The 21,375-nt window shown below is 41.7% G+C and overlaps 2 protein-coding genes across 2 annotated transcripts; both read right to left on the reverse strand.

Annotated features, from left to right (window-relative positions):
• Window positions 1-378: 378 nt before the first annotated feature.
• Window positions 379-3,717, reverse strand: LOC103171753 (immunoglobulin lambda-1 light chain-like). Its single transcript, XM_042337798.1, has 3 exons — window positions 3,582-3,717; window positions 3,145-3,495; window positions 379-935 (listed from the first exon to the last, which is right to left on the reverse strand). Exons 1-3 carry the CDS (start codon window positions 3,628-3,630, stop codon window positions 613-615), a joined length of 723 nt encoding a protein of 240 aa, XP_042193732.1. The 5' UTR covers window positions 3,631-3,717; the 3' UTR covers window positions 379-612.
• Window positions 3,718-15,657: 11,940 nt separating this feature from the next.
• LOC103173210 (immunoglobulin lambda-1 light chain-like) lies at window positions 15,658-19,003 on the reverse strand. The gene is made up of 3 exons (XM_042337559.1): window positions 18,869-19,003; window positions 18,432-18,782; window positions 15,658-16,220 (listed from the first exon to the last, which is right to left on the reverse strand). The coding sequence occupies exons 1-3, from the start codon at window positions 18,915-18,917 to the stop codon at window positions 15,898-15,900; spliced, it is 723 nt and encodes a 240-aa protein (XP_042193493.1). The 5' UTR covers window positions 18,918-19,003; the 3' UTR covers window positions 15,658-15,897.
• Between the last annotated feature and the right edge of the window lie 2,372 nt (window positions 19,004-21,375).

Raw genomic sequence — 21,375 nt, forward strand, 5'->3', positions numbered from 1 at the left:
TAAAATTGCGCAGATTTGCTGAAATGCTTCCATTTCAAACTGAATTTGGAAGGTTTTTTTTAAGAACTACAAAAGAGCGATTTACAAATTAATACCCAATTCAAGATCCCCCCCTCCTCCCTCCGAGTCCAGACAATATTACAGTTTAAGATCAAACCATCTTACAGGCTGAGACGAGGTGGGATTTTGAACCTTCGAAGCCCCGGAGAGCACAACACAGAATGACTCCGACTGTTGGGGAATGTTCTGCTCCTGTGCCATTGTTGCTATGATTGACAACTACTCTAATATTTCCTCCAGTAAGACAACATGTATCAACTAAATCCATAAAATGTCGCTATTTTAAGAAATAAATGAGAAAATGAGCGACTCACAGAGGCCAATGCAGAGACAGTTTATTATTGATCGATATTTCTGTAATACGACACAAGGAGAACACATATAATTGTATCTAAAGTTTCCAGCAAACCGTACAAACTGTGTATGGATTGTTATCTCTTTGCGAAATTTATAGCAAAATGAACATAATCGACAACATATGACAAAACAAAATTATTATTATTAAAGGTAGATGGACAACAGTACATTCGATTATCGGTGCACATTCCTGGTTTAGGTACAACTGGATCTGGCGATGCTTTTCTCGAGCGGAGTGGCCAGAGTCTGGTGTTTGACCACACAGGAATACAGGTCGTGTGACTCCCACTCGGAGGTTGGCAGAGTCAGATAACTGCTCACACTGTACGTGTTGTCCGCCTGCTGTTTGATCGCACTCGTTTCAACACCTTGACTTCTGGCACTGCCATCCACAGTCCACTCGACCTCCACAGCTCCCGGGATAAAATCATTCACCAGACACACCAGGGTCGCCTTGCTCTTTGCTGTGATTTGATCTGGTGAAGGCGGAAGGACAGTCACCGAAGGGCCCTGTGGCTCTGGAAGGAAAAGATTTTGTACTTAGATAATGTCCATTATTTCATAAGACGAAGGAAAGTTGAAAACTAAATATCAAATCTTTGTATCAAATACTGCAACGTGTTCTTGGTCTGTTGATAATGATCTTGAACAGTGATATTGTCCGTCTATAAAGATATTAAATCAGTGTGAAGCGATTATTGTTGTTAAGGGTTGCTCACCAAACGCTCTGTAGTTTATTATACTATCTCCAGATTATCACGTTCCCATTTACGAAATGAAAGACTGCAATCACCAGAAACGACAACAGACACTAAAACCAGGTCACAGTGAATACTGCCGGAGCAGCTGATTGACAGCGCAGTAAAACTTTCGGATTATTAATGATATCTCTGTCAAAGCTCATTCACACGATAGAAAATTTCTCCCACCAACATGCAGTCAATTTACTTCACGGTATAGTCTGTGAAGCGCTTTGAGACGTCTCGAAGACGTGAAAAGCGTTATGCCAAATTCAAGGCTTCATTCCGATGAATTCTCTCCAAACATCCAACTGTCGCCTCTATTTCCAACACTGCCCAATTCTGGGAAGAAATGTGTGAACGTTTGAGTAGTTTTTGGAGATTGAATAATCGCTATACAATGACTGGGCACAAACTATACTTTCTCGGATGTCCTTTCCTGAGTCGAGGTGGAACGGGATTCAAGATTGACGGTTGAGCGGATAAACAATGACGGATTTCAACAAACTGGAAGATGGTCCAGAATACAAATAACAATTCACACTTGTACAGAGCCTTTCACCTTGACCACTTACAACCAGATGATCATCATAATAATAATCATTGCATTGCTTATAGCACCTTACCACATCTTCGAGACGTCTCAAAGCATTTCACAGAAGATACTGTGAAGTGAATTGACTGTACATTTTGCGAAAGAACACGAAAAGCATCAGAATCCGAAACTAGTTTGTGTACAATCTCCTGGTTCAAAACATAACGAAATGAAACGAGCTATTTATAAATAAAAGCAGAACATTGACAGTTATAAGGATAACGAATCGGTTCCAATAGGTAGCCTTCGGTATTACAGCTGATCGGGATTATTGTAAACCTATAACTTTTCATTGCACGCCCTATACAAACAATCAGTCTTTCGACAAAAAAGTTTTAGAGACACGAACGGCAGTTATTGAAAACCTGGAAATCCGGGGGGAAAAGGAAAGGGGTTCGTTTTGCTCAAATGCTGTATGAAGGAAAAGTCAAAACATTAAGCATTTCAACAGCAAAATAAAGGAAAGATTCAGCAGCTGGAAAGAATGAATGCCAATTTCACAAAGTTTCATAGGGCGCTTGAAGTATATTGCATTGCATTTATAATAAATATGACTGCGCGGTAGACAGGAAATAATCAAGTTACATTTCCATAATTTAGATAACATTTTTCTTTCATTTCTGCTTTGACCAGATTGAGCCGCCGCTCAACAGTCTGTGCCTTCACTCAGCGCCGGTTCACATCTGAACAATTACAGCAACTTGTGGGGAAACACTTGTGACATTACTGAGTCTCTGCTGCTGATTACAGTGGTGCTCCCCTCAGCGACATCAAACACCGAATCGGGAGAAAATAAAACATGTTAAACAATCAAATATCCGAATACAACTCCGCCGAAAGAAGATAATAGATATATCGACTAATGGGAAGAATAACTCAGAGGTTCTTTGCACAAGTCTAATTTCTGTCAAAATTCGCATTAATTCACTGAGCCGATCATAACATTGGAATTGTTCTCAAATAATGGATTAGTTGCTTATGTGAAATACTGGTCAGAGAAACCTTTCTCAGAGTAATTCCCGGTCATCTGGGTAATAGTTGAAGACTGTTACTGGTTCTCTTGGATGTTTAACGTCTTGAAATATTCAAGTAGTTACGAACGAGAAACATTTCTACGATGTTTTTTCATCTGAGATTGAACTCCTCACCAATCGGTTCAGCAATCCTTTGGAAAGCTGTTGGTTACCTTTTTGTGTTGGAGATTCAAACCCGTGGGTGGGTTGGCGGTGATTGGAAGTAATCATATCAATGATAACAATAAAATGAATAAATCTGGTACCAGGAATTTGGTTGTCTAATGCAAATCAAAATAATTATTGGAAAGTCGAAACAACAACAATATTTAGCTTGAACCCACCACGTGCAAAGTGTAGAATGCCAAAGATCACTTACTTTTCAAACTCAGTTCACTCCCTTTACCGAAAAAGAAGTGATACGGACTGCTCTTATCCTGGGCACCACAGGAGTAATCGGCGGCGTCCTCAGCTTGCACACCGCTGATGGTTAAATGCACGGCGTTGTTCCCTGAGTCCGCAGAACCAGAGAATCGATCAGGAATCCCCTGAGGTTTGCCGCTGTAACTTGACCAGAGAAGCACAGGGGCGCCGTCAAGCTTCTGCTGGTACCAGCTGGTGTGGTAGCTGCCGATGCTGCCTCCGGACATGGTACAGGTGATCTTGACGGTGTTTCCCGGGGAGGATGAGATGGACGATGGCTGAGTCAGGGTAACAGCTGCGGTTGTGCCTGGAGAAACAACAAGTCAATATGTACATTGTAAAACCGTACAAATTGAATGTAACTCAGATCAGTGCGGATTCCTTAGCGCTTACCATGTAAACACAGGAGCAAAGCGGACAGGACTCGGAGCCAATCGCCCATCGTGAATAGTTTGATGAAGATCAGAGAGATGAGGGATTTTCCAGACCAAAGCCACTTTACTGCTTGTTTCTCAGCTTCTCCTTAAGAACCATCAGGTGATGTAAGTCCAATTGAATTAATGAACTATGCAAATCACCATCCGGGTTGCACCGCCCAATCGGAGTCCTTGTTCTGAACTGGAGATTCAAGATCATGCAGATTCGAGACATTTTACCGCCGATACTTCTAAAGATATTTCATGATAATATTGCATAATATTTCTCTGTGAAGGCCTTGAACAAGCTTTCTTATTTTCAGTATGAAACAGATTAGTTGATTTAAAATGAAGATAGAATAAAATAATTCTCAATTATTTACAGAATATTGGAAAAGTCTTATTCCATTAAATACAAATTTATGTCTTGGTTTTGAACTACATTGTTGTGGAGCTTGTTCCCATGTTGGATAATTTGTTGGTGAGAAATTGTCATCGTTTTATACAGTTACAGTTTGCACGCTGTGAGATACAGACCTGAACAGGAGGCTATGTTTCATCTCAATGGTAAAGCTTTTATTTCTTTGAACTATATAGCGGGTATATTATCACATTATATATGTTGCATTTCCATTGTATTTGATATAAATTGTCTAAGTCACCTTCCTCCAGGCACCAGCCCCATCCTACCCTCATACTCAGATTCACTTTGCTACACATGATATGCATCGCTCCAGATGTGATGCTGTTTAATAGAAGGATTAGAGTTGCATTCCCATTTCGTGATGCTTAAAAAGGATAGTTTCTCTCTCAGCGTTATAAACGGGGAAGGGAGACTGGGCTCTGTTGAACCGCGAGTCCGGAGGAGAGCTCCACAGATAACCATAGGTATTTGTGATCTTATTAATGCAGTTGTGTGCTGTTTCCAACTTCAAAGTGTGGAATGGTCAAGCTGGACAAGCAATATGTAAGCTTACCAGAAAATGCCCTCAATGACAAATAATATAGTTTTAGCTGTTTGAACTCAAGCTGCGTCTCAAATGATAATATGGTGCCCCAAGGTGGGCAATATTCAATCTACCTCCAATACTTTGCAGAATACAGCAAGCGGTGATTTGGGAGAGAGGGATCGTTCCACTACTATCCCAGGAAAATTGACATAAGAACAATAATGCTTGCATTTCATTTCGCGCGTTATCACATGTTCAAGACATCTCAATGGCATTTTTCATAGAAAATCATGGATTTATTACATCTGATCATTTTTAAAGAGGCTCAGAAGTGACTGTGATTTCCAATTCTTGCCCCCAACCTCCTGCAAACAACCACAAGCACTGAATACTCAAATTGGGGTTTGACCTGTCACTCTTTGAAGGAAAGATTACGGTAGATTTTGTGAGCGAGTGGGTAGAAGTGTTGCTTCCTTTCACATATTTTGATAATAATTACACAATGGATAACTAGCGAAACAGACAAAATATTCGGTAGAGGCTCTCACACTCTTTTCTATAATTTTTCTTCAATTGTTAACTAAATCTTTAATTTCCAATTTAATTTTAGATAATACCAGACCCTGATGTTCTCTTTTTGTCTGTCTGCCGCGTTTTGCCCACAGCTATACAGTCGGTTCACTTTTTCAGTGTATCACATGAAGCATCTTCCGACATCTTGTCCATGTGATAAGGCGATATATCAGATGCAAGAATTATTCTTTATATTGGGCGCCAATGTTCTCTACTTGTCTTGGAAAGAGGCAGATCAATATGTTTGTAATCAACAAAACACAAAATGCAGCCGATGTTGGAAATCTGAAGCAAAAGCATAGGTCGCTGGGATCACTCCACAGATAGGGCAGCATCTGTGGAGAAAGGAAAGTTTAATGTTTAAACAAACCAAAATAAATTGCAGTGCCTATGCCTGCATTATATGCTGCGAAGTACTTTGTGACATATCAACATGTGACAGGATGCTATTATATGCAAGAGTTATCTCTTCTTATAATACTGGACATTTTGTAATAAAATATTAACAATTGTAAATTAGTATTTCCTTCCAGGAAACAGATGTGATGGCATCAACACAAAAACTGAATAGCGCTGTTCTTGACATCCTCCTTACAACTGGGATGTGATGTTATATGGATCAGGAAATGTGCATGCAGATTTATGGAACTCAAATTGCTGAAGGAAACCCGGTGCTCAAGAGCAGGTTCACACCATCAATGCCTGCATTGAAGTCTGCGCATGTGCCGATCCAGTGCCACATTTGTGACACATCAAGTAAAAAGACTTGCCATGAGCAGAAACATAGAGCAACCTTCATTTTACAAATAATTACAGTATTCCTACAATACATGTACAATAGTATTATAAAATAATTGTATAATAATACATTGGATTTAGTTACTTTCATATCAGGGCGACGTTTTGTGATGCTTCACTGGATTTAATGTATACATTTTCTTGGCAAATGTGGCAGCCAACTTAAGCACAGCAAATACTAAAAACAGCCATGGAATAAAGGAAATTTCTCCGAGGTGAATACCTAGCCAAGAACCCAGGACACGTTGTCTTCTTTTTTGCAGAGTGACAAATATTGTTAAACATCCACCATGAACAGGAAAAAGGTATGGTACCTCCAACCATGCAGCAGATCCACATTATTGGATTGCAGTGTCACCAAAAATAACATCAATTGAAAGGCCTAATCTGGAACTCAAAATCTATTGCATTAGAGATCAGAATGCTACCACGTGTGGCAATGCTGAGACATTTGAGAATCTACCTAAAAAAGAGCTGGAGACCTGCCCAGTCCATTCTCCAATTTAGGATTGATTATTTAGGGATCAGTTCCAACTTTCCACAGATTCTCAAGACATAGGCTCATGCTGGCACCTCCGCGCCATCACATCGGCACCTTAGGCAGTGGGAGCATCAGCATCCAAAAATGCACAGATAGCTCACCAAGCCAGTAAGGAATCTAAACATCTTTGTCACCCCTCAACCATCTTTTCTATCCCAAAGGCATGCCATGACCCGCTCTGCATTCCCCACCTCCTCAATAATACAGGACTCAGCCATTGTCTCACCCCTCAGGCTGCTGAAATGCTCATTTATGCTGCCATTACAACCAGGCTCAACTTTGCCTCCCTCATCTCAGCAGGCTACAGCCTGCTCCATGTCCCCTGCTTGTCCAGCCCGAACATCAATAGTCGGGCCTACAGCTTGTCTGCCTGCACAATCTAGAACTCCATCCCACATTACTTTCACCTCGATCACTCCCAAGCCAAAATAAAGGCAAAGCTTCAAAACCCTCCACTTGATTAGGCCTTTTGACACACTCCTACCCTCTCTGTCTTGTCTGATTCCCTCGCTACCCACCCACACACAAATTCGGGTCCTAATCACTGATTGTCCTGTGCCCTGGTATGTCCTTCTGACATGAAGGGTGCTTTATAAATGTAATTTTCTATTGTATAGAAATCAGTAATTGTCACAGAAGGATCCAATTTCGCCCATCCTCTCTGTCTCTCTTCTATTTCTGTTCTTTTTTTAAATTAGATTCTTTTTAAAATTAATCCATAGGCTCCAGCTGTTTCTCTATATTCATCAATGCTTTCATTTCCCTCTTCAGTGATTCAACCGCAATGTCAACTTGTAGTTCTGAATTGAACATTTTAATAACGTTTGTGTAAGCAAAAGTACAATAACCTTATTTGGTGCAACCATGCTGAGACCTCACCTCTCCATTTATTTTGGTTACTTGGGTGCCTCAAACATGCAGAAAACTATCTGAATGCTAAAGTACATCCAAACTAAACTGAGAGAACTACATATGGAATACGAGCTTCGTAAGCAAATTTCCTATGTCTGGAAGGGAGTGCGATCTCTCCAGAGTCATGTATCCTGGTTATGTAATTCCAGAAATTATGAGATGAAGCTGGCAAGAGCCAAATTGTGTTGACCAACTCTCAAAAGTCTCTCTTCTTTGAAAGTACTCACACCGACTTAAAAACAGTTATCATCAGAAGAAAACTTCATTTCACCCATCTCTGTTCTCGACCTGCTGGCACATTCCCAAGTTTAACTTTATTTCCAAGGGTCTACAATGAGACAGATTCACTCTTATGTCTCCCACCGCACCTTGTATGAAGGGACATCACCATACTTTCCTCATTGACCATATCTTCCGTCATCCATCATTTTTTTCATATGGTATCACAAGCGCAGTTTTTCGTCTTCATGAGGTTATCAGCAAGTTCCAGGAACTCCATGTGAGCCTTTGAATGACAATGTGAAGTGCTAATAGTCTTCTGCCTACAACAAGAGCACACAGCCATGTCTATATTGACACTTTGCAATGGAGAACAAAAACAACAACTTGCAATGATGTACTGCCCTTGACGCAATGCCGTGTCTTGGAATGCTTAATAGTGTGGGAGACTGATGCTGAGCAATGTATAGAGGAGTAAGGAGATACCAGGACGTGAAGTGTGTTCCAGATGAGAAAGTGCATGTTGAAATCGTTCCTTTCTGTGTTAGGCAACCAGTGGAGCCTGGCGAGGACTAGTGTTATTGCGGCACTGAGGTGAGAGTGGGTGAGAATCCCGACGATGATATGCTGGATCAGATGATTTGCAGGAATGGGGTTGGTTAAAGAACAAGGGAAAGATGAAACAAATAGCAGAAATGCATTCAGGCGTTTATATCAAGAACAAAGCACTGCACTTTCAGCATGCAAGTGGTGCAATAAGTTATGCATTTGTATTTGTTTCAAATCTTTTGGGAAAAAAATAATAGAAATTTGATCTAATTGTGCTACTGCCTCAAAATACTTGCACTGCTGTCTTTAGTGCAGGAATTAAATTGTAACTTGGACATGATCATTCGCTGCAAAACAGTTTCACTTCATAATCATAATAATAATAATCCTTGCATTTGATATAGCGCTTTTCACGTCGGGAGGACGTCCCAAAGCGCTTCACAGAACACGCTGTAAAGTGAATTGACTGTATATTTGTGGGCGAACGCGGCAGCCAATTGTGCACAGCAATGTCCCATAAACAGTCGTAGATTGAAAATGACCAATTTTTATTATTGTTTTTTTTTTTTGGAGGATTATTATTAGGCGTGTGGAGTAAGGAAACTTGCCCAAGGTTTTGCCCTCTGCCTGGAATTGAACTCTGGTCTCTCGCTTGCAAAGCGAGAGCTCTAACCACTGAGCTGCAGGACTCCACAACCCTTTTGTTTCATGTGGAAACAAAAGGGTTAACACTCTCTGATCAGCACACCTGTGCTGTTAACACCTGTGCTGGTCAGCATGAAGCAGTGAGTGTTCGTTTGATTATACAAACCAGAGTGCGTGCAGTCAGTGAATTTAAACTGCTCACAGTCAGTGGCTGCAGTCAGTGATTTTAAAGTTGCTGTGCTGTATAAATTTCTTTTCTATTGTTTTTTGTCAATGAACCCATCCTCTCTCTCTCTCTCAACTCTTGTTAATCTCTTTATTTGAGAGAATAGAATTGTGACCTTTCCTGACTCCTCACAAGTATCAAACAGACTAAACTGTTTGAGAGCTTTCAGATTTGCCACGTTAATGACTTATAAGTTACATTTTGGAAATATTTTAAAATCAATGCCACACTCTGCATAACATTGGGTGGGGCCACAAAAAAGTTGAATATTCTTCTTCCATTCCTTTGGTCCTATGAATTCCTAGTGGAATATGCCTGGAATATAAGAAACTTGCCCAAGGTTTCGCCCTGCCAGGAATTGAACTCAGGTCTCTCACTTGCAAAGCGAGTGCCCTTAACACTGAGCTACAGGACTCCAGATATAGTTGATAGAAAGGCCGGGATCCGCTTAACCTTACGATTAAGAGGAATCAATAAAGCTAATTTTCCTGGAAAGAAATCTGTTTTGAGCAGAATGACCTGCCGCGCAGCCGGTGTCTTCACTCAGTACTGAATCGCATCAGAACAATCACAACAACTTGTGGTGAAACACGTGTCATCACTGAATCATTGCTGTCAATTGCAATGTTCTCCCCTCAGTGATGTCAAACCCAGAACTCGGAGGAAAGAAAGCCTTTTATAAAGTCTGCAGAATGATGGTTAAAATTGACCCCTCTATCAGTGCGAGGAGTAACACAATGGTTCATTGCACCAGTCTCAAATGTATAAAAATGTGTTAATACTTTGACTCACTGAGCCGAAAACAACATGAGAATTATTCTAAAATAATGGGTTAGATACTAATATGACATGTGGTACAACTCAACTCGGTTACTTTACCGAACAAGAAGTGATATGCACTGAAGGTATACTGGCTAACATAGTCGTAATCGGTGGAGTCCTCCGGTTGCACACCACTGATGGTTAATTGCATTGAGCAGTCCACAGAAACAATTAATTGAACAGGAATCCCCCTAGCTATGATTATGTTCTGATCCCAATCAAATACAGGGGCGCTACAAGGCTTCTGCTGGTACCAAGACCGAAAATAATTACCCGCTCTCCTGGCTCAGAACATGGCACAGGTGATCTTGACGAAGTTTTCTCTGGAGGTTGGGATGGAGGAATCAGGGTAACAGGGTATCTGTTTCTTCTAACAGTTATTTTTAATCCGTGTTACGAACCGCTCGCTAGTGGAAATAATTTCTCTTTTTCACCCTATCGAATCCCCTCATAATTTTGAAAACATCTATGAAGTCTCCTGTTCACGTTCTCTGCTCCAAGGGAAATAATCCTATCTTCTCCAGCCTCTCCTCATAACTGAGATCGATTCCTTGGCAACGCCAAACGATGGAGAGATTTTTAACATTTGGTCACTCAATCCACATCTGTTTGTAGGAGACTGCAGTGTGCCATTAACTGCTGAGTTTTGCCCACACAATATAGAGACAATTAACTGAACAGTATATTCTGTGGAGTGCTTTGTGACATCTAGAAGACATGCACAATATTATATGCAAGGATCTTTTTATTAATATTAATCACAATCCTCAATTATTTACCGGACCGTGGAAAGATCTTATTCTATTAATTATTAATATTTGTCATTGCTTTGCAGCATATGAATCCTGCAACACCTCTTGTCCAGGTTCACACAGAATTACATGGCAGTGGAGCTTGTTCCAATGTTGGATAATTATCAATAAGAATGTTGCAACATTGCATGCTTTAACAGTTTGCACGCTGATCTGCTACAGAACTGCACAGCAAGCCACACTTTACAAGTGGTGCCAGGGATCCTCAAATTATATGCACAATTTGTAGATTTTGACAAATAACCTGCCCTGTCACCTTCTCGCAGGTTCCAGTACCTATCCTCTCCTAACACTGGGGTACTTTTTACTCCACTATGCCTTACTGTATTTGTATTTTGCTACATGAACCATCAGCCCCATGCTCGCCCAGCTTCATTTGTTCGCCAGAATGCAAAATCATCATCCTGGCCTTCAAAGCCCTCTCCGGCTATGCTCCTCCCTACATCTGTGTTCTGCTACTTTCACACATAACAGACACATCTTTCACTCAGCGGGCTCTGGCCTGCTCAACTGATCACAATCTGCTGCTCTGGTCCAAATCCCTGACGGGCCTGCACCTTGGAACGTCCTCCCGAGATCAGACGTGTTAATCAAATGTAACCTGTTCTTGTTAGATCCAGAATACAAGCTCGGTTCCCATTTCCTGATGTTAAAACAACTCTAGAAACATTATAAAAGGTGAAAAGCTCAGTTGATTCTCAAGCAGGGAGGACATCAACACACTTAGAGATAGGTGCATGTGATACATATTGATGTAGTGTTTGCACTATTTGTAACATGGAATATCAGTGCCACAAATGACTGATATTCTGGTTGATTTGTCATTTCTACAACCAAATATTTTGTGAATCAGTTCGATGTCATCACAGGAATACGGTCGGTAACTTAAAGCACATTGAAGTTACTCAACCTGCTGAATGAACATCAATGCTAAAATGCAGGTATCCACAATCATTCAGACATGCATGCGTGAGGATCTTGATATCGACCCTCTCTGGGATAGGCAGCCAGTGCAGTCTGGCAAGGACTGGAGTGATCGGGGAGCAGATTTTCGTGCGGATGAGAATGCTGGTGGCAGTGATTTGAATGATTTAGAATTGATGGATGGCAATGAATGGGAGAGGGGCGAGGATGGCATTAGAATAGTCCAGCCGAGAGGTGACAAAGGCATGGACCAGGGTTTCAGCAGCTTTTGGGGAGAGGTGTTGGTGGAGACGGTGATGTGTCGGAGGTGGAAGAAAGCGGTGTTGGTGATGGACCAGATGTGGGGGAGGAATGATTATTGGGGGTCAAAGATGATGTGTATGTTGCTTATCAGTTTGGAGAGTTTTAGGTGGAGGTTGGGTAGGTGGAGGAGGTGAGAGCTGTGAGATTTTAGATGTTGACGAGAGCCAAATGACTTGCAAATGCACAGAAACAGAACAGCATTCATTTTAAAAAATAACTACAATACTCCTACATTATGTGTACTATACTATTAAAATAAATATATAAAGATAATAACAACAACTACGTTATATTTTTATAGCGACATTCAACAACAACAACAACAAGATTCCATTTATAAAGCGCCTTTCACGTCAGGAGGACGTCCCAAGGCGCTGCACAGTTGGGTCATGACCCGAGCAGTGGGGAAATGGTCAGGGTGAGGGGAGGGAGGGAGCGAGGAGGGTGGAAATGGTCAGGGTGAGGGGAGGGAAGGGAGGGAGCGAGGAGGGGGAAGAGAGTCGAGAGGGGAGCTGAAGGCACGGTCAAAGAGAAAGGTTTTGAGACCGGCCTTGAAGGAGGAAAGGGAGGAAGCAAGGCGAAGGCACTGGGGGATGGAGTTCCAGAGCCTGGGGGCTGAGAGGCTGAAGGCCCGACCACCGATGGTAGGGCGGTTGGGGCGGGGGACGTGGAGCAGACCAGAGGAACGGAGAGTATGGGCAGGTAGGTAGGGGGATAGTAGGTTGGAGAGGTAGGAGGGAGCAAGGCCGTGAATGGCCTTGTAGGTGAGGATGAGGATCCTGAAATCAGTTCTCTGGGGGATGGGGAGCCAGTGGAGGCGAGCGAGGGTGGGAGTGATGTGGTCCCGAAGCCTGGTGCAGGACAGTCCACGAGCTGCAGAGTTCTGAATGACCTGCAGCTTGTGGAGGGAGATGGCGGGAAGGCCGGCGAGAAGAGAGTTCCCGTAGTCCAGCCTTCAGGTGACAAAGGCGTGGACCAGGGTTTCAGCAGCGTGAGGGGTGAGGTAATGCCATAGTCTGGCGATGTTCCGGAGATGATGGAAGGCGGTACCAGTTGTGGTGCGGATGTGAGGGAGAAAGGACAGCTCAGGGTCGAACAAAACGCCGAGGTTCCTGACTGGCTTTGAGAGGTGGAGAGTGCAGCCTTGGATGCTGATGCTGAAGGATTCATTTCAGGAGGGCATCGCAAGTTGCTGGACAATCAGTTTTTGGACCGAAGCTGGTGGGGTTGGTAATGGGGGACGAGGAATGCAGTGTGGAAAGTATGTTGATCAAAGGCACAGTAAAAGCGGAGCATTTTGAGCTGGTCTTGGAGTAGATAGAGAGCCTACGGTATTTACTTCCAGTGGGTGGGATAGAGTGGCTGAAGTCACACTTGGAAAAGGTAGCACGGGCGAAGCAGGCGACATGAACAGGCTGGAGCCCAGATGTAACAGGTTAGTAGGGGATGAGGATGGCACAGAGGTAGTGGGGAGCAAAGCCATGGAGAGCAGGATTTTGATCTGTATCCAATAGTTACAGTATTCTGTATCCTATAATGTGATGGGAAGGCAATGGAATCAGGCAAAGATGGGAGATGATAGGATCACGGAATCTGGTATGGGATAGGACACAGGCTGCAGGATTCGGGTTGTTTCTCAGCCTACAGAGGGAGGCATTGTGGAGGCCAAGAAGAAGGGAGATTGCATCGTGAAAGGATGTTATGAATGCGAGTATGAGGTGTTCAGCAGCCTGCAGTTTGAGAGATTGGTGGAGCAGGTCAAAATTGCGGAGGTCGGGGGTGGAGAACATGTCATGTCATGGATATAGGTTGGATAATACATTGGATACAGAAGGGTGTTTCCTGATGAGGCACTGGATATACTGGATATACTTTATTCCAAACAAGTATGGCAGCCAATTTGGGCACAGCAGAGACTCACAAACAAAAACAACAACAGGATAACGTCTGTATAGTGCCTTTCATGTCGGGAGGACGCCCCAAGGCGGTGGATAGAGTGTAGCATATCATAACCGAGCTGGTGTCGTGAGGGGAAGGGAGTGGCTGGGGGAAGGGCGATGGCCGATGGCATGGTCTAGGAGCAGGGTCTTGAGGCGGGACGTGAAGGATGCTAAGGAGGTGGCGAGGCAGATTGACTGGGGGATGGAATTCCAGAGGTTCGGGGCAGAGTATCTGAAAGCTCTCCCACCAATTGTGGGACTGGTGGGTCGGGGGACGTGGAGCAGGTCAGAGCCAACTGAAAACTAAACAAAAAAAGCTGAAAACAGCTATGAAGTGAATGATAATTTTTATTTACCGAATTACCGGCAGAAGACCAGGAGAAGTTCTTTCCTCTTTTTGCAGTGATATGGGATCTTTACTGTCCACCATGAATAGGCAATCGGCATGCCACTGACAACAATGCAACTTATCCCCATCATTGCTTTGCAGCGTCACCCGAGAAAGCAGGAAGTGAAAGGCCCAATGTGGGTCTTGAACCCACAATCTGCTGCATTACAGACTAGAATGCTGCCAACTGTGCAATGCTGTTATGTCACGCTGACAAATACAGAGGAGTGATGGAACTCTTCATGTCAAAGATCGAATATATCACTTCACTGCATCCTCCTCCTTTGCATCTCCTTCCGCATCCCCCGAACCATCTACTGCCATCACGGCCCATTTAGGTCTTTATTACATTCAGTATTCCGATCTTCATTAAGCTAAATGCGCTATACTGCTGAAGTATTTGCATATCACATTTAATTGACATGGAAATACTTCAACAGGATCGCACAGCTGCTGAAGTAATTCCTTATCAATTCCATATGATTATTGCCAGGAAAATATTTTGATTAAGATTAAAATTCTTGTTGTTAAAGTTTCATTGGTGACTCTTCGTAAATGTTCATGTTAAAATGTCTGAGTGTGGCCTTTGTCATGGGTTACAGTAACAATAAAAAAATCTGTCTTTGGCAATCAGCCAAGGCGTGCGACTGGCCACGATCTTAAAAGGAAGAACTCTAAAGTATCGATTGTTATCGACCAAACATACCTACAGATGTATTAGATGGGATTAATCAAGTGGAACATGGAGAAGAAGTCCAGGCTCCCGAGTTCCAATTAAGTAATCCAATCTTTAACATCATATTGAATAAAGACCTTCATAATTACATGTATAATGTATAACAATGTTGTCGTTTGTATTAAAAGGGAAAGAGATAAATGCGACACAAATGCAACTTTGATCGTTGATACAGCGACACCTACTGATGTTAATCAATCAGACAAGACGTGGTCAGGCGGAGGTTGGAAGCAAACGTTTCTAAATAGCAGATTTACGGGACAAAAACCCACCAGTTTGTCAATAATATTTAAAATTCCGCAGATTTGCGGAAATGTTTCCATTTCAACCTGAATTCGGAAGTTTTTTTTAAGAACTACAAAAGAGCGATTTACAAATTAATACCCAATTCAAGATCCCCACCTCCTCCCTCCGAGTCCAGACAATATTACAGTTTAAGATCAAACCATCTTACAGGCTGAGACGAGGTGGGATTTTGAACCTTCGAAGCCCCGGAGAGCACAACACAGAATGACTCCGACTGTTGGGGAATGTTCTGCTCCTGTGCCATTGTTGCTATGATTGACAACTACTGTAATAGATTGACAAATATTGTAATATTTCCTCCGGTAAGACAACATGTGTCAACCAAATCCATAAATTGTCGCTATTTTATACTAAAAACATGTGCAGAATAATACAAATAAATCTGGGAGAAAATGAGCGACTCACAGAGGCCAATGCAGAGACAGTTTATTATTATTGTTCGATATTTCTGTAATACGACACAAGGAGAACACATATAATTCAATCCAAAGTTTCCAGCAAACGGTACAAACTGTTTATGGATTGTTATCTCATCTCGCATAAATTTATGACAAAATGAATATTATGGACAACATATTACAAAACACAATTATTATTATTAAAGGTAGATTGGCAATGGTACATTCCACTATCGGTGCACATTCCTGGTTTAGGTACAACTGGATCTGGCGATGCTTTTCTCGAGCGGAGTGGCCAGAGTCTGGTGTTTGACCACACAGGAATACAGGTCGTGTGACTCCCACTCGGAGGTTGGCAGAGTCAGATAACTGCTCACACTGTACGTGTTGTCCGCCTGCTGTTTGATCGCACTCGTTTCAACACCTTGACTTCTGGCACTGCCATCCACAGTCCACTCGACCTCCACAGCTCCCGGGATAAAATCATTCACCAGACACACCAGGGTCGCCTTGCTCTTTGCTGTGATTTGATCTGGTGAAGGCGGAAGGACAGTCACCGACGGGCCCTGTGGTTCTGTAACGAAAAGATTTTGCACTCAGATAATGTCCATTATTTGATAACACGAAGTACAGTTGAAAACTAAATATCAAATCTTTGTATCAAATACTGCAACGTGTTCTTGTTCTGTTGATAATGATCTTGAACAGTGACAATGTCCGTCCATAAATATATTAAATCAGTGTGAAGCGGATATTGTTGTTAAGGGATGCTCACCAAACACTCTGTGGCTTATTATCCTATCTCCAGATTAACACGATTCCATTTACGAAATGAAAGACTGCAATCACCAGAAACGACAACAGCCACTAAAACCAGATCACTGTGAATACTGACGGGAGCAGCTGATTGACAGCGCAGTAAAACCTTCGGATTATTAATGATATCTCTGTCAAAACTCATTCACACGATAGAAAATTCCTCCCACCAAAATGCAGTCAATTCACTTAACGGTATACTCTGTGAAGCGCTTTGAGACGTCTCGAATACGTGAAAAGGGTTATACCAAATTCAAGGCTTCATTCCGATGAATTCTCTCGAAACATCCAACTGTCGCCTCTATTTCCAACACTGCCCAATTCTGGGAAGAAATGTGTGAACGCTTGAGTACTTTTTGGAGATTGAATAATCGCTATACAATGGCTGGGCACAACTTATACTTTCTCTGATGTCCTTTCCTGAGTCGAGGTGGAACGGGATTCAAGATTGACGGTTGTGCGGATAAACAATGACGGATTTCAACAAACTGGAAGATGGTCCAGAATACAAATAACAATTCACACTTGTACAGAGCCTTTCACCTTGACCACTTACAACCAGATGATCATCATAATAATAATCCTTGCATTGCTTATAGCACCTTACCACATCTTCGAGACGTCTCAAAGCATTTCACAGAAGATACTGTGAAGTGAATTGACTGTACATTTTGCGAAAGAACACGAAAAGCATCAGAATCCGAAACTGGTTTGTGTACAATCTCCTGGTTCAAAACATAACGAAATGAAACGAGCTATTTATAAATAAAAGCAGAACATTGACAGTTATAAGGATAACGAATCGGTTCCAATAGGTAGCCTTCGGAATTACAGCTGATCGGGATTATTGTAAACCCATAATTGTTTTATTGCACGCCCTATAAAAACAATCAGTCTTTCGACAAAAAAGTTTTAGAGACACGAACGGCAGTTATTGAAAACCTGGAAATCCGGTGGGAAAAGGAAAGGGGTTCGCTTTGCTCAAATGCTGTATGAAGGAAAAGTCAAAACATTAAGCATTTGAGCAGCAAAATAAAGGAAAGATTCAGCAGCTGGAAAGAATGAATGCCAATTTCACAAAGTTTCATAGGGCGCTTGAAGTATATTGCATTGCATTTATAATAAATATGACTGCGCGGTAGACAGGAAATAATCAAGTTACATTTCCATAATTTAGATAACATTTTTCTTTCATTTCTGCTTTGACCAGATTGAGCCGCCGCTCAACAGTCTGTGCCTTCACTCAGCGCCGGTTCACATCTGAACAATTACAGCAACTTGTGGGGAAACACTTGTGACATTACTGAGTCTCTGCTGCTGATTACAGTGGTGCTCCCCTCAGCGACATCAAACACCGAATCGGGAGAAAATAAAACATGTTAAACAATCAAATATCCGAATACAACTCTGCGGAAAGAACATAATAGATATATCGACTAATGGGAAGAATAACACAAAGGTTCTTTGCACAAGTCTAATTTCTGTCAAAATTCGCATTAATTCACTGAGCCGATCATAACATTGGAATTGTTCTCAAATAATGGATTAGTTGCTTATGTGAAATACTGGTCAGAGACACCTTTCTCAGAGTAATTCCCGGTCATCTGGGTTATAGTTGAAGACTGTTACTGGTTCTCTTGGATGTTTAACGTCTTGAAATATTCAAGTATTTACGAACGAGAAACATTTCTACGATGTTTTTTCATCTGAGATTGAACTCCTCACCAATCGGTTCAGCTATCCTTTGGAAAGCTGTTGGTTACCTTTTTGTGTTGGAGATTCAAACCCGTGGGTGGGTTGGCGGTGATTGGAAGTAATCATATCAATGATAACAATAAAATGAATAAATCTGGTAACTGGAATTTGGTTGTCTAATGCAAATCAAAATAATTATTGGAAAGTCGAAACAACAACAATATTTAGCTTGAACCCACCACGTGCAAAGTGTAGAATGCCAAAGATCACTTACTTTTCAAACTCAGTTCACTCCCTTTACCGAAAAAGAAGTGATACGGACTGCTCTTATGCCCGGCACCACAGGAGTAATCGGCGGCGTCCTCAGCTTGCACACCGCTGATGGTTAAATGCACGGCGTTGTTCCCTGAGTCCGCAGAACCAGAGAATCGATCAGGAATCCCCTGAGGTTTGCCGTTGTTACTTGACCAGAGAAGCACAGGGGCGCCGTCAAGCTTCTGCTGGTACCAGCTGGTGTAGTAGCTGCCGATGCTGCCTCCGGACATGGTACAGGTGATCTTGACGGTGTTTCCCGGGGAGGATGAGATGGACGATGGCTGAGTCAGGGTAACAGCTGCGGTTGTGCCTGGAGAAACAACAAGTCAATATGTACATTGTAAAACCGTACAAATTGAATGTAACTCAGATCAGTGCGGATTCCATAGCGCTTACCATGTAAACACAGGAGCAAAGCGGACAGGACTCGGAGCCAATCGCCCATCGTGAATAGTTTGATGAAGATCAGAGAGATGAGGGATTTTCCAGACCAAAGCCACTTTACTGCTTGTTCTCAACTTCTCCTTAAGAACCATCAGGTGATGTAAGTCCAATTGAATTAATGAACTATGCAAATCACCATCCGGGTTGCACCGCCCAATCGGAGTTTTGTTCTGAACAGGAGATTCAAGATCATGCAGATTGGAGACATTTTACCGCCGATACTTCAAAAGATATTTTATGATAATATTACATAACATTTCTCTGTGAAGGGTTTGAATTATTTAAGAATTTTTCTTTCCAGTACGAAACAGATTACTTGATTTAAAATGAAGGTAGAATAAAATAATTCTCAATAATTTACAGAATGTTGGAAAAGTCTTATTCCATTAAATACAAATATATTTCTCAGTTTTGTAGCATACGAAACCTGTAAGATTTTCCGCTGCTCCACGTGGAACTACATTTTTGTGGAGCTCGTTCCTATGTTGGATAATTTTGTTGGTAAGAAATTTTCATCGGTGTATGCAGTTACAATTTGCACGCTGTGAGATGCAGACCTGAACAGGAGGCTATATTTCATGTCAATGGTAAAGCTTTTATATCATTGAACTATACAGCGGGTATATTATCACATTATAAATAGCATTTACATTGTATTCCATATAAATTGTCCAAGTCAGCACTGCGCAGGCAACAGCCCCATCCTGCCCGCACACTCAGATTCACTTTGCTCCACTGGGCCTCGCTCCACACATAATCATCTGTTTAATAGCAGCATTAGAGTTGCATTCCCTTGTTGCGATGCTTAAAAAAGAAAGTTTCTCTCTAAACGTTATAAACGGGGAAGGGAGACTGGGCTCTTTTGAACCGCTTGACGGGAGGACATCTCCGCAGATAACCATAAGTGTTTGTGATCTTATTGATGCAGTTTTGCGCTGTTTCCAACTTCGAAGTGTGGAGAGGCGAAGATGGACAAGCAATGGGTTTACCATTAAAATACCCTCAATTACAAATTATATGGGTTTAACTGTTTGAAACCCAGCAGCGTCTCAAATGATAATTTGGTGTCCGCAAAGTTGGTTATATTCAATCTAACTCTAATAATTTGCAGAATACCGTAAGCGTTGTTAAGGGAGAGAGGGATCATTCAATTCCCTTTCCAGTAAAATTGGCACAATAACAATAATCCTTGCGTTTGATTTAACGCCTTATCACATGTTAGAGATGTATCAAAGGCATTTTTCATAGAATATCATGGATTTATTAAATCTCATCATTTTTGAAGAGGCTCAGAAGTGACTGTGATTTGCTATTCCTGCCCTCAACCACCTGCCAACAACTAAAAGCAATGAACACTCAAATTGGGGTTTGGCTTGGCACTCTCGGAAACAAAGAATATGGTAGACTTTGAAAAGGAGTGGGTGGAAGTGTTGCTTCCTTAAGCATATTTTGCTAACAATTAAACAATGAACAATTTGCGAATCAGATGAAATATTGGGTAGAGGTTCTAACACTCTATTCTATTATTTTTGTTCAATTGTGAACTAAATTATTAATTTCCAATTCAATTTTAGATAATACCGGACACTAATGTTCTCTTCTTGTCTGGCTGCTGTGTTTCGCCAGCAACATATACAGTCATTTCACTTCACAGTGTATCATGTGAAGCAGCTTCAGATATCTTGTCCATGTGATAAGGCGATATATCAAATGCAAGGATTATTATTCATATTGGGCGCTAACGTTCTCTTCTTGACTTGGAAAGAGGCAGATCAATATGTTTGTAATGAACAAAACACAAAATACAGCAGATGCTGGAAATCTGAAACAAAAACAGAGTCGCTGGGAACACTCCGCAGATCAGGCAGCATCTATGGAGAAAGGAAAGTGAGTCGAAAGTGACTTATTTTCCTTTATTACACAGATGCTGCCTGAGCTGCTGAGTGTTCCCAACGCTTCTAATTTTTGTTCGTAATGAAGTTTGCCTCCACCATGTTTAAACAAACCAAAGTAAATTGCAATGCCTCTGACTGCATGATATGCTGTGAAGCACTTTGTGACATGTCAATGTATGGTAGGATGCTATATGAAAGAATTATCTCTTGTAATACTGGATCTTGTGTAATAAAACATCAACAACTGTAAATCTGTATTTCCTTCCAGGAAACAGATGTGATGGCATCAACACAAAAACTGAATATCGCTGTTCTTGACATCTTCATGACAACTATTATGTGTTGTTATATGGTACAGGAAATGTCTATGCAGATTTACGTAACTCACCATTAATGCATGCATTGAACTCTGCGCATGTGCCGATCTATTGGCACATTTGTGATACATCAACTCAAAGGACTTCCACTTAAGCAGAAAGATAGAACAACTTCATTTTACATATACTTACAGTATTTCTACAATACATGTACCATACTATTATAAAATAAATATATAACAATACA

Source organism: Callorhinchus milii, unplaced genomic scaffold, assembly GCF_018977255.1.
Source record: "Callorhinchus milii isolate IMCB2004 unplaced genomic scaffold, IMCB_Cmil_1.0 Scaffold8, whole genome shotgun sequence".
Lineage (NCBI taxonomy): Eukaryota > Metazoa > Chordata > Chondrichthyes > Chimaeriformes > Callorhinchidae > Callorhinchus > Callorhinchus milii.

Bases quoted from the DNA above. Each gene is read 5' to 3' on its own strand.
- LOC103171753 (XM_042337798.1), bottom strand. From the start codon at position 3,630: ATGGGCGATTGGCTCCGAGTCCTGTCCGCTTTGCTCCTGTGTTTACAT. The intron at 3,496-3,581 runs GTAAGCGCTAAG...TTGTTTCTCCAG, and splicing joins TTTGCTCCTGTGTTTACATG to GCACAACCGCAGCTGTTACC. The intron at 936-3,144 runs GTAAGTGATCTT...TTTTCCTTCCAG, and splicing joins GAGTGAACTGAGTTTGAAAA to AGCCACAGGGCCCTTCGGTG.
- LOC103173210 (XM_042337559.1), bottom strand. From the start codon at position 18,917: ATGGGCGATTGGCTCCGAGTCCTGTCCGCTTTGCTCCTGTGTTTACAT. The intron at 18,783-18,868 runs GTAAGCGCTATG...TTGTTTCTCCAG, and splicing joins TTTGCTCCTGTGTTTACATG to GCACAACCGCAGCTGTTACC. The intron at 16,221-18,431 runs GTAAGTGATCTT...TTTTCGTTACAG, and splicing joins GAGTGAACTGAGTTTGAAAA to AACCACAGGGCCCGTCGGTG.